Here is a 13650-nt window from a genome sequence, read left to right on the forward strand (position 1 = left end):
GTTATGAGCTATAGGGAGAGGCTGAACAGGCTGGGGCTGTTTTCCACGAGGTGTGACCTTAGAGTTTTGTAAAATCATGAGGGGCGTGGATAGGGCCTTTTCCTTGTGTTGGGGAAGTCCAGAACAAGAGGACGTAGGTTTATGGTGAGAGGGGAAAAAATTTAAAAGGGACCTAAAGGGCAACTTTTTCACGCAGAGGGTGGTACGGGTATGGAATGAGCTGCCAGAGGAAGTGGTGGAGGTTGGTGCAATTACAGTATTTATAAGGTATCTGGATGGGTATATGAATAGGAAGGGTTTAGAGGGATATTGGTCAGGTGCTAGCAATTGGGACTAGATTAATTTAGAATATTTGGATGGCATGGATAAGTCGGACTAAAGTGTCTGTTTCTGTGCTGTATACCTCTATGACTCTGACTCTACTATAGTGGCACAGTGACCTGCACATGTATAAATATAGCTTTGTTGTGCCATGCCATGTAAGCTGCCTGGAACAGAGGTAGTGTTGCCTATGGAGTGACATGCAGAGTCAAACTCCTGAGCATTGCCTCTTTGTCAGTTTGAAAACCCTGTGGTCATTCCATCTCTACCCAGAGTGGAATCAGGCAGATAACCCAGTTTCATTCATGGTACACTGAACAGTAATCTGAGTCTGCATCTGCGCAAGACCAGATGTTGAGCCTTATTGACATGTTCAGTCCATGGAGTATTGATCTTAATCCATTAAAGACTTGTGGGTATTACCTTCTGCACTGAAAAAGTTCCTCGTTACAAAACTGCCATTGGTCAATTATTCTTTTGGAGTTTGGAAAACAGCTGCAATACAAGAAAATGGTCGGTTCAAATGCGGCAAATCCGCTTGAAGCTCCGTTGCTTCATAAATGTTGTTAAGAAAATGTTCGCAGAGCCCCTGTCCAGGGAGGTGTCAGAGCATTTCTGAAGAAAAAATTTTTGCTGAGGTGATTAGCACTATATTTGACCATCTTTGCATTGCCAAAGCTATTATAACTGCAATACCACATCCCTGGAACTATTTGGGTATATCTCTTCTATAATCTTCATGCCCATCCTAAAACATGAACTAATTGGACACAATACATTAACTTGTGCAAAATTTGATTTTTGTAGATTTAGCATTGCTTTCATACTCTTATATTCTATTACTCTGTTTATAAAACCCAGGACACCATATGGTTTATCAATAGCTTTGTTAACCTGTCCTGCCTCCTGCGGTGAGGTCAGCAGTGAGCCTCTTGACTGATAGTTCTTCCCACTGCAAGTTTAGTTACCTCCCCTGATTGATATCATGTGTCAACATCTGAACATCCTGATTGGCATAGATAGCTACCATAATTTACGCAGATACTCAGAGCCTTTGAATCTTTAAACCAATCTGGTATATGAAGTCTTGAGTTTGATTAATGATCTAGATTTTTAGAACGTGAAGAATTTTCCTTTGTTATATCTTATAAGATCAACTTAAAGTAATATTTGATTTTCAAATTTTGATCTTTCTGTCGTGGAAACACGGTTATATCAATTTTTTGATAATCTTTTGGACCATAGCCTCAATAGCATTAGTAGTACATTAATAACTCTTAATGCTTGCTACTGATTCTTAAAATGTGACTTGTCCCTCAACCTGAATGTAGAATATTGAACATTATAGAGCAGTACAAGCCCTTCAGCCCTCGATGTTGTGCTGACCTGTGAAACCAAGCTGAAGTCCATCTAACCTACACTATTCCATTATCATCCATATGTTTATCCAATGACCATCTAAACACCCTTAATGTAGGTGAGTCTACTCCTGTTGCAGACAGAGTGTTCCACACATTTAGTATTCTCTGAGTAAAGAACATACCTCTGACATCGCTCCTGTATTTATCACTCCACAGTTTAAATCTATGTCCCCTTCTGCTAGCCATCACCATCCAAGGAAAAAGGCTGTCGCTGTCCACCCTTTCTAATTCTCTAATCATCATGTATGTCTCCATTAAGTCACCTCTTAACCACCTTCTCTCCAGTGAAAACAGTCTCCAGTTCCTCAGCCTTTCCTCATAAGAATTTCCCTCCATACCAGGTAACATTCTGGTAAATCTCCTCTGCCCCCTTTCCAAAGCTTCCACTTCCTTCCTATAATGCAGTGACCAGAACTGTATGCAATACTCCAATTGCGACTGTGCCAGAGTTTTTTTACAGCTGCAAGATGACCTCATGGCTCCGAAACTCAGTCCCTCTACCAATAAAAGCTAGTGCGCCATCTGAACAATCCTATCAACATGTGTTGGCAACTTTCAGGGATCTATTACATGGACAGATAGATTTCTCTGCTCATCCACACTACCATGGGGAACCTCATCAAACGTTTCACTGAAATCCATATATATCACATCAACTTCTTTACCCTCATCCACCTGTTTAGTTATCTTCTCGAAGAACTCAATAAGGTTTGTAAGGCACAACCTACCCTTCACAAAACCATGTTGACTATCCCTAATCAAATTATTCCAGGTAGATGAGTATAAATCCCAGCTTATAATCCTTTCCAAAACTTTTCTCACAACAGGAGTAAGGCTCACTGGTCTAAACTTACCAGGGGTTGTCTCTACTCCCCTTCTTGAACAAGGGGATAAAATTTGCTATCCTCCAGTCGTCTGGCACTATTCCTGTAGATATTGTTGACATAAAGATCAAAGCCAAAGGTTCTGCAATCTCCTACCTAGCTTCCCAGAGAATCCTAGGTTAAATCCCATCCAGTCCAGGGGACTTAGCTATTTCCACACTTTGCAGAATTGCTAACAACTTCTTATGAACTTCAGTCCAATCTAGCCTAATAGCCTGTATCTCAGTATTCTCCTCAACAGTGATGTCATTTTCCAGTGTGAATACTGACGATAAATGTTCGTTAAGCACCTCTCCTATCTCTTCGGACTTCACACACAACTTCCCACTGTTGTCCTTGATAGGCCCTAATCTTACCCTAGTCATTCTTTTATTCCTGACATAGCTATAGAAAGCTTTAGGGTTTTCCTTGATCCTACCTGCCAAAGACTTCTCATGTCCCCTCCTGGCTCTTCTTAGCTCTCTCTTTAGGCTCTTCCTGGCTAACCTGTAACACTCAAGTGCCCTAACTGAACCTTCACGTCTCATTTTTACATAAGCCTCCTTCCTCTTGACAAGAGATTCACTTTTCTTTAGTGAACCACAGTTCCCTCGCTCAACCATTTCCTCCCTGTCTGGCAGGTACATACTTATCTAGGATAAGCAGTAGCTGTTCCTTGAACAAGCTTCACATATCAGTTGCCTTTCCCCCAGTTATAACTCTCACCCCTGCCATATAAACCTATCTCTCTTTCCATCACCAAAGTAAATGTAACCAAATTGTGGTCACTATCCCCAAAGTGTTCACTTACCTCTAAGTCTAACAGCTGGTCTGGTTCATTATCCAGTACCAAATCCAATGTGGCCTCAAACTTTGAGCCAAGCCTCAAGTTGAATCAAGCTTTGAGTCCAAAGGACTTAATAATGAGGTGTTACTGCGGTGGAAAAGAAGGAAGGGAAGCAAATTGTGCATTTCAGGTCTTGACATCCAATGGGACATTCCTCCTGTGTACTCAAAGGTTTGTGGGTTGAGAGTTGGCCTATTCCCTCAGACACATGCTCATGACCCTGAGTAGATGTAATTGTCAAGTCGAGGGTCCGCTGAACACATTGGCATCATATTTTGTTAGATAATCTTACTGTGAAGCACCGTAGAAACTTTGGGAACAGACAAGCCTTGCACAGCCACAGAACTACTTCATGGTAACTACATAATCATATATCAGAGTCGAGAGTGTGGTGCTGGAAAAGCACAGCAGGTCAGGCAGCATCTGAGGAGCAGGAGAATCGACCTTTTGGGCACAAGCCCTTATTCAGGAATGTGGATCGGGGCTGAGAGGTAAATGGGAAGGAGGTAGGGTTGGGGGGAGGTAGCTGGGAAAGCAATAGCTGGATGAAGGTGAGGGAGAAGGTGATGGGTCAGAGGGGGCAGTGATGGACGGGTCTGGAGGGCGGTGCTGAGTTGGAAGCTTGGACTGGGATAGTGTTGGGGTAGGGGAAATGAGGAAGCTGTTGAAATCCACATTTATCCTGTGTGGTTGCAGGGTCCCAAGGTACCTCAACTCCGTCCAAACCTGCGCCCACATTACTCCCCTCACCTCCGTCCAATGCCGCATGAAGCGCAAAACCTGCACCCACACCATTCCCCTCACCCCTGTCCAACAACGCATCATCCTCCGCCACCTCCAAATGGATCCCACCACCAGAGATATATTTTCCTCCCCAGCCCTATCAGCATTCTGAAAAGACCATTTCCTCCATGACTCCGTCACCAGATTCACATCCCCCACCAACCCATACCCCACAACTGGCATCGTTCCCTGCCACCGCAGAAAATGCAAAACCTGCGCCCACACCACTCCCCTCACCTCCGTCCAACCCCAAGGGATCCTTCCACATCCATCAGAAATTCACTTGCATCTCTCCCAATATCATCTACTGCATCCGTTGCACCTGACTCTACATCGGGGAGACAGGATGCCTTCTTGCCGATCGTTTCGGAGAATATCTCTGGGACACCCCGTCACCGCCCCGTGGCTGAACACTTCAACTCCCCCTCCTACTCTGTCAAGGATATGCAGATCCTGGACCACCTCGACCGCCAAACCATTACCACCCGTCGCCTGGAGGAGGAACGCCTCGTGTTCTGCCTTGGGACTGTGCAACCACACAGGATAAATGTGGATTTCAACAGCTTCCTCATTTCCTCTCCTCTCACACTATCCCAGTCCCAAGCCTCCAACTCGACACCACCCTCCGGACCCGTCCGTCACTGCCCCCGGTACCTATCACCTTCTCCCTTCCCTTCATCCACATATCGCTTTTCCAGCTACCTACCCCAAACCCCACCCCCCCTCCCATTTATCTCTCAGCCCTGGCCCACAAGCCTCATTCCTGATGAAAGGCTTATACCCGAAACATTGATTCTCCTGCTCTTTGGATAGTGCCTGACTGGCTGTGCTTTTCCAGTAGCACACTCTCGACTCTGCAGTCTGCAGTCCTCACTTTCTCCTGTAATCATGTATCAGTCAAGCTAGCCATCAATAACTGATTATTCAAGATTTATGATATTTTACGTTGACATAGAACAATATAGCGCAGAACAGGCCCTTCGGCCCTCGATGTTGCGTCGACCTGTGAACAATTCTCAGCTCATCCCTCTACACTATCTCATCATCATCCATGTGCTTATCCATGCTATATAAATTTAAGTTGTTTATGAATTGAAAGAAAATGCACCCGGATGTAGTTCTCTTGTACCCCAAGTCATGTCTCATGGTTAAATTTGTAAACTAACCAAAGGAAAAATATGACCTGCTTGCTAGTTGGTGATGCTAGCGCCTCTATTCCTAATTTATCTGCATTATCTACATTTACAACATTTGATTGAGTTAAATAAGCAAATAAAATGGGAAATTTGTAAAACTGAAGTGTATTTGTTTCAATAAAACTATTTAACTGTTCCAGTGCGATTAATTTATGCTTTAAAAGATTTCCATTTTTAATCCAATTTAAATTATTTTACTGCATTTTTGATTATGCTTGTCCCACTGGTCCCTCTATTCCACTGTGCAGTGCCAGATGTGATTATGCTTTATCCTGGTGCAACTTGTTTCCATAGCAACTGAGTTGGAGCCTTGGGGGAAGATGCTGTGGGAGCCTAAAATGTGCAGCTGTAGCTCTCCAAACTGACAAACCTGGCCAGTATTTTCTTTTTATGTTTGCTATTGGAAGAACTTCCAAGTTCTGAAACTGATGAGATAGTTACAGCATGGTTGGTACCAAAGACCACTTTAACTTTGGTTTATGAAACTGAGGACAATGTGAGCTTTTGTTTTCATGAATACTTAAACTTGTAAATAGGCTTTATCTTTTGCTGGTCCGTTTCTCTTACACTAAAAAAAATTGATGATGTGGTTTTTCCAGCGTTCTGATAAATTTTGAATTTGTTATGCTTACAGATCTGTGTTTTATTTTTAAACCAGGAAATGGGCCGACACGATGACCTTTGGTCCTTGTTTTACATGTTGGTGGAGTTTGTGGTTGGGCAACTACCATGGAGGAAGATAAAGGACAAGGTATTTTTTAAAACAATAAACTGAAGCACAGAAGTAGAATTCATTCGATGACTGAAATACTGTAATGATTTCCATTCAATTAATTGCCTTCGCAATGATTTAAGTGGAAGCAAGAACACAAAATGCGACATCAGCACATGTTGGGCTAATTGAGAACATTTTAGCTGATGATCGCATCAGATTCTTTGTAGTTGGTCTGGTATTTTTACTGCAGGGCTTGCATGTCTCTCAGTGCCTTTCATCAGTAGAAGCCATCTGTATTAGTAAGGTGTGATTAAAGATTCATGAGACTGAGGTTGAAGAGTCCAGTAGTAACAGCAGACTTGCACCTGCTGATATTCATATAAGCAATCTGTTCTTTTCTAACCCTCAAGTAATTCTCAGAACTCAAGATAAATCCTAAACTACAGCCAGTTATAGTATTTGCATTGCTAACCAGCTGAGTTTGTTAATGAACAAAGACTGGGGCTAAACCTGGCACTTTTGGGTCTTAACCCACATACTGTGTAAACATTTGAATCACCTGGGGGAAAGAAATATGGGTTTTACTGTTAGGTTAACTGTGGACTTTTCCATTAGCGAGGAAAGGAGTATAATTAGACTATTAGGGAAGAATCATATGAATGCACCAAATGAGCTAAAGGGTTTAGGAATATCAAAAATGAAATGGTTAACAGTAGTTAGATGGCTGCTAGACTATAATGGGAGTAGAATATCATTTTGTTGATGGAAAGACAGATTACATTTTTGGACAATTTTTGAAAATTGCGGTGCCTTTTTATATGGAAAGTGGTTAAAGTAATAAACTTAAGATGAAGCTTGAAGAAACTCGTGTTTAGTGTGAAGGCCTTGGGTTCCTTAGAATGCATTGATGCTTGTATTTCTGGGGGAGAAGCTATGACTCTGAAGGGAATAGCTGGTTAAAAAAACTCGCAAAAGCTCAAATCTCTTCCAAATTGCAAGAAAGATTTTGCAATTAGCTTGTTTTGAATTTCCTCTTGGTATTCCATTAAAAAGAAAGGTGAAGAATTTACCATCCACCAAGCTACAAAGCTAATACCACCAGATGAGGCAAAAAAAGCAATATAGTTGTAATTTCTAAAATATTTAAGGGCTCTGGATGTAAGTTTGCTCGATGAGCTGGAAGGTTTGTTTTCAGATGTTTTGTCACCCATTATGAAGATATAAGGGGTACTGTATCTTCGAGAGTTGAAAAGCTGGTTTAAATTAACAGAGGGTTTACCCCATGTTGTAACACACCATACTGGGTAACATCATCAGTGAGCCTCCGGTTGGCACTGGTGTTATGTCATTTGTATTTAAGACATTTAAGTAATACCTGATTCCTGAGGTATTTGTGCAGGAAGTACAGTTGTTTGCGGATGGTGCTCAGTCGGATGGTGTTGGTTTACCATGACATTCAGACGAAGAAGGACACCACTTTGACTGGGACAACACACCCATCCTAGGACAAGCTAAACACAGACACGCACGAGAACTCTGAGAGAACTGGCATTCTAACCAGAACTCCATCAATATACACATGGATTTGGACCCCATCTGCCATCCTCTGAGAAAAAGAACTGGAAACAATATTGCACACCTTAAACCAATTTATATAAATAGAAAGTGGGATATACCACCAGCACCTCACTGGCGGCACACTGATGATGTTACCTAGTATGATGATGAAAACAAACTTTCCAGCTCAGCGAGCAAACTTACAACCAGAACCTCAACCTGAGCTGCAAATCTCAAAGATTGCACATATTTAAGAGCTCTTTCAGCTGGAGGGAGTTAAAAAGTGGCTCATGATAAGGGAAAACAGCAGAGAATGTAAAAATATTTTTAAAAAAATACCACAGATGACTTGTTTGAGCAGTGGCTCCCATGCCTTCAAGCTGGGAGCTCAGTGGCCAGCATTACTCCCTAACAGCACCAGGGACCTGGGTTTGATTCCACCCTCTGGCAACTGTGTGGAGTTATTTGTTCTCCCAGTGTCTGGTTGGGTTTCCTTTGGTTTCCTCCCACAGGCAAAGGATGTGTATATTAAGTGGATTGACAAACTGAAATTGTCTATAGTGTTCAGGAATGTGTAGGCTGGAATGATTAGCCATGGAAAATACCAGCTTTTGGGATGCAACAGCGGTCTGCAAAATGGCTTCCTTCTGCTCTGTAGGGATTCTATGATTCAAGATGTCCGAGCACTTTACAAAAAATAAAGTACTTTTTGAAGTCTGATTACTATTGTAATTATTTTATCCAATTTCTGTTTGATTGCATGATTAGCCAGATACTCTACATAATCTCTGCACAGTGGCTCAGTGGTTAGCACTGTTACCTCACAGCTACAGGGATGTAGGTTTGATTCCATCCTTAGGCAGCTGTCTGTGTAGAGTTTGCATATTCTCCCCATGTCTGTGTGGGTTTCCTGGAGGTGCTCTGACTTCTTCCCACAGTCCAAAGATGTGCCATGTTAAATTGATGGTTTGGCCATGCTAAATTCCCCATAGTATCCAGGGATGTACAGGCTAGGTGGATTAGCCATGGGAAATGCATTCTCACAGGGATGGGGTAGGTCTGGGGGGATGCATTTCTGAGGGTCGATGTGTACTCGATGGGCTGAATGGCCTGCTTCCACACTGGAGGAATTCTATGACTAACAGTTTTGTGCATCCTAAAAGAAATGTTGCTCATTAATGTTCACACACTTATACAATTAATGGTGAACCTTGGTTGTGATGTGGAAATAAAGCAGCCAATTTACAGCCCGTTCTCTCAAACAGCAGTGTGATTTTAACCAGATAAACTGTTTAAATGGTGATGGCTGAGTAATGAACATTGGGCTGGATGGGGGAATAACTCCACCCCTCTTGTAACAAGTGTCATCATATCTTTCACCTGCTACCCACTTCTCCAGTCTCCTCAAAGAGCAGTTAAATCTAACATTTGAAACCCATCACCTGCATCAGTGCAACATTTCAGTACTAGGCTTAAAGTCGGCCTTTCGACCTTGGGTTCCTGGTGTGTAGCTTAAATCTACAAATTTTCTGAATGGGATTTATGAATGCTACCTTGTGAGCCACTGGTGTGACACCTTTTATCCTGAGATACTAAATAAAAAGAGTCACTGACTAACATTATAAAACCATGGTGCATAAGCAGCTTTCTTTTTGTTGCTGATCTTGAGTTATTACTTGGCTGTCACCTGTAATTAATTGATGTACCGAAGATACTGTAGCTGATATTTATGAACTTAGCATGGTTAATTGGATTAAACATGTGTCCCTGCTATTTGTGTTCTCTGTTTACAGGAACAAGTAGGTCTGATAAAAGAAAAATATGATCACCGCCTTATGTTGAAGCATCTCCCCCAAGAGTTTGCTTTATTTCTGGAACATGTTCTTTGTTTGGATTATTTCACAAAACCAGATTACCAGGTAAATGAATATAGTCTTATACAGACCCATAATAAGCCCAGGGCCAGAGTTAATTTTGAAAAGTCTGCTTTACTTCACCTAGTTTTTGAAAGATATTTGAAGAGTAACACTGCTTCCTGTGGCCTCCAGTGTTTGTTTACTGAATAGTATAGATCCGTGTCTTCTCCTGAGCCCAACTGAGGTTAGGAACTTGCCATGAGCAAGCTTCCTTTGTATGCTGTGCAACGAATGTGTAAACTATTCATGAAGCCTATCATCACAAATTTGGTACCTATATCATATAGTGGAAATGCTCTACCCCCTGTCCCTTCAACTAAAAAAAATGAATAAGTGGAGATGTAATGTTCTATTATACCATGTTAATATTTACTTGTACAGTTAATGAACTGCTAAAGGGTTTTTTAAATTCACTCATGGGATGTGGGCGACCCTGGCTGGGTCAACATTTATTGCCCATTCCTAGTCACCTTTTGAGAAGGTGGTGGTGAGCTGGCTTCTTGAAGCAGTGCGGTCCATGTGCTGAGGTTTAACCAACAATGTTAGGTGGAGAATTCCAGGATCCAGCAACTGTGAAAGAATAATGACATATTTCCAATTCAGGGTGGTGAGTAGCTTGGAGGGAAACTTGGAGCTGATGTCCCCATATATCTGCTGTCCTTGTGCTTCCAGGATGGAAATGGTCGTGTGTTGGTAGATGCTGTTTAAGGACCTTTGAATTTCCACAATGCATCTTGTAGATAATACTGAGCATAGATTATAGAGAGAGTGGATCTGGTACTAATCAAGCAGGCTGCTTTGTCCTGATTTGTGTCAAGTTGCTTGAGTGTCAGTGCAGCTGCACCCAGGCAAGTGGGCAATATTCCAACACACCTCTGACTTGTGCCTTGTAGACGATGGAAAAGCTCTGTGGAGTAAGAAGGTGAGTTACATGCTGCAGTATTCCTCGCCTCTGATCTGCTCTTGTGGCCACTGTGTTTATATGACGAGTCTAGTTGAGTTTCTGGTCAATGATAACCCTAAGGATGTTGATAGTGGAAGATTCAGTGGTCGTAACAGCATTGAATCTCAAGAGATAGTGGTTAGATCGTCTCTGATTGAAGATATTCATTGCCTGGCATTTTTCTGGCCAAGGAGAAAGTGAGTTTTGCAGATGCTGGAGTGTCAGAGCTGCAAATGTGTTGCTGGAAAAGCGCAGCAGGTCAGGCAGCATCCAAGGAACAGGAAATTCAGGATGAAGGGCTTATGCCCGAAATGTCGAATTCCCTGTTCTTTGGATGCTGCCTGACCTGCTGCGCTTTTCCAGCAACACATTTTCAGCATTTTTCTGGCCAAGCCTGGATATTGTCCAGAACTTGATGCATTTGAGGATGGACTGTTTCAGTATCTGAGGAGTTGGGAATGGTGCTGAAGACTGTGCAATCATTAGCAAACATCCCACTTCTGACCTTAAGCTGGTGGGAAGGTCATTGATGAAGCTGAAGATGGTTGTGCTTTTGACATCATACTAAGAAACCCAAGCTAAGATGACTGACCTCCAGCAACAACGACAATCTTAGTATCTGCCAAGTATGACTCCAACCAGCAAAGAGTTGCCCCGATACTCATTGATTTGAGCTTGCTAGGCTTCCTTGATTCCATACTTGGTTGAAAGTGTCCTTGCTTTCAAGGGCTACCATTCTCACCTCACTTCTGGAATTCGGCTCTTTATTGTCCATGTTTGAATCAAGGCTGTAATGCGGTCAGGAGCTGAGTAGCTCTGGCAGAACCCAAACTGGGCATCGCAGAGAGGTTGTTGCTGAGCAGGTGCTGCTTGATAGCACTGTTGATGATACCTTCCATCACTTTACTGATGATTGAGAGTAAATAGATGGGTTAGTAATTAGTCAGGTTGGATTTGTCCTGTTTTTGAGTACAGAGCCTATCTGTCTGATAGATTTCAGTTTAGTAACGACTGGAAGAACTTGGCCAAGGGAACAGAAAGTTCTGAAGCACAAGCCTTCAGCGCCATTGTTAGAATATTGTCAGAGTCCATAAACTTCACAGTGTCCAGTGCCTCCAATTGTTTCTTGATACCACGTGGAATGAATTGAATTGGTTGAAGACTCATCTGTGACGCTATTAGCACTTCTGGTGAAGATTGCTGTGAATACTTCAGCTTTACCTTTTTGCACTGATGTGTTGAGCTCTTCCACCATTGAGGGTGGGGATATTTGTGGAGCCTTCTCATCCAGTGAGTTGTTGATTTGTTCATTACTGGATGTGGTAGGACTGAAGAGCTTAGATCCAGTCTGTCGTTTGTGGGATCCCTTACCTGTGCCTATTACTTGCTATTTATGCTGTTTGGTATGTAGTTAGTCCTGTTTGATGGCTTCACCAGCTGACCCCTCATTTTCAGGTATGGCTGCTGCTGCTCCTATATGCTTTCCTGCACTGTCTATTGAGCTCTCTATTTATTTAATGTTCCTTGTTCTTCACTTATCCTGTGTAAATATGCGGAAAGCCTTTACTCAGGAATATATTAAATGGACCAATTATTTTAAGTCAGTTAGTGCCATCTTGAAAATGGGCATCTGGGGGGTGACTGAATCAACCACCAATTCTGGATGGTCTTACCACATGAATTAGATCTAAGTTGCCATTTTGAAAGAGACACATTTGGGCAGTCTTTTTTTTAAATCAGAAGCAGATGTAACAGAGAACTCGGGCATTCAGTGTCTCGAATGAAGACCTATTCAGATGTGAGGTGGAGCCCTCACATGCTGTACTTTGATCTCTTGTGATTTTTGCTGTGTGATTATCCTTTTTGAAATCCTTTTTTAAACTCGGATCTAGTTCTAATTTAGAATAAAAGGTGGATGAAAAATGCTATGTAAATACGTACAGCACAGAAACAGACCCTTCAGTCCAACTCGTCCAATTCGACCAGTTATTCTAACCTAATCTGGTCCCATTTGCCAGCACTTGGCCCATATCCTTTTAAACCTTTCCTATTAATATACCCATCCAGATGCCTTTTAAATGTTGTAATTGTACCAGCCTCCTCCACTTCCTCAGGCAGCTCATTCCATACATGTACTACCCTCTACATGAAAAAGTTGCCCCCTAGGTCCCTTTTAAATTTTTCCCCTCGCTCCTTAAACCTATGCCCTCTAGTTCTGGACTCCACCATGCCAGGAAAACTACCTTTCTATTTACTCTATCCATGCCTCTCATGATTTTATAAACCTCGATAAGGTCAGCCTTCGAAGCTCCAGAGAAGATAACCCCAACCTACTCAGCCTCTCTCTCTATAGCTCAAATCCTCCAACCCTGGCAACATGCTTGTGAATCTTTTCTGAACCCTTTCACGTTTCATAACATCCTTCTGATAGGAGAGAGACCAGAATTGCTCACAATATTCCAAAAGTGGTCTAACCAATGTCCTGTACAGTTGCAACATGACCTTCAAGCTCTATATTCAATGCTCTGACCAATAAAGGAAAGTGAACTTCACATATGTGCCGCCTTCACTATCCTATCTACTTTAAAGAAACAATGAACTTGCACTCCAAGGCCTCTTTGTTACAGCAACACTCCCCAGGCCCCTACCATTAAGTGTATGAGTCCTGCTCTGATTTGCCTTTCCAAAATGCAGCACCTCACACATTTATCTAAACTAAACTCCATCTGCCACTCCTCGGCCAATTGGCCCATCTGCTCAAGACCTCCTTGTACTCTGAGGTAACCTTCTTCGCTGACCACTACACCTCCAATTTTGATGTCACAAGTAAATCTCCTATGTTCAACGCAATGTACCTGGCACCGATCCTTCTGGCACACCACTAGCTATAGGCCTCCAGTCTGAAAAGCAACTGTCTTCCACCACTCTCTGTCTTCTATTTTTGAGCCAGTTCTGTATCCAAATGGCTTGTCTTCCCTTTATTCCATGAGATCTAACCTTGCTAACCAGTCTATCAAGAGGAACTTTGTTGAACACCTTACTGAAGCCCATATAGATCAAGTCCACTGCTCTGCCCACATAAACCCTC

General features: G+C 42.4%; 1 protein-coding gene across 2 annotated transcripts in view; it reads left to right on the top strand.

The window, feature by feature from the left end:
* The window catches only part of LOC132818056 (tau-tubulin kinase 2-like), a 277076-nt gene that overhangs the window by 153917 nt on the left and 109509 nt on the right, over positions 1–13650 (top strand). For both annotated transcript variants that reach the window (XM_060828686.1, XM_060828687.1), the window contains exons 8-9: positions 6090–6182; positions 9497–9622. In XM_060828686.1, coding sequence (XP_060684669.1) covers positions 6090–6182; positions 9497–9622 — 219 coding nt within the window. The remainder of the gene's footprint in view (positions 1–6089; positions 6183–9496; positions 9623–13650) is intronic.

Source organism: Hemiscyllium ocellatum, chromosome 8 (assembly GCF_020745735.1).
Source record: "Hemiscyllium ocellatum isolate sHemOce1 chromosome 8, sHemOce1.pat.X.cur, whole genome shotgun sequence".
NCBI lineage: Eukaryota > Metazoa > Chordata > Chondrichthyes > Orectolobiformes > Hemiscylliidae > Hemiscyllium > Hemiscyllium ocellatum.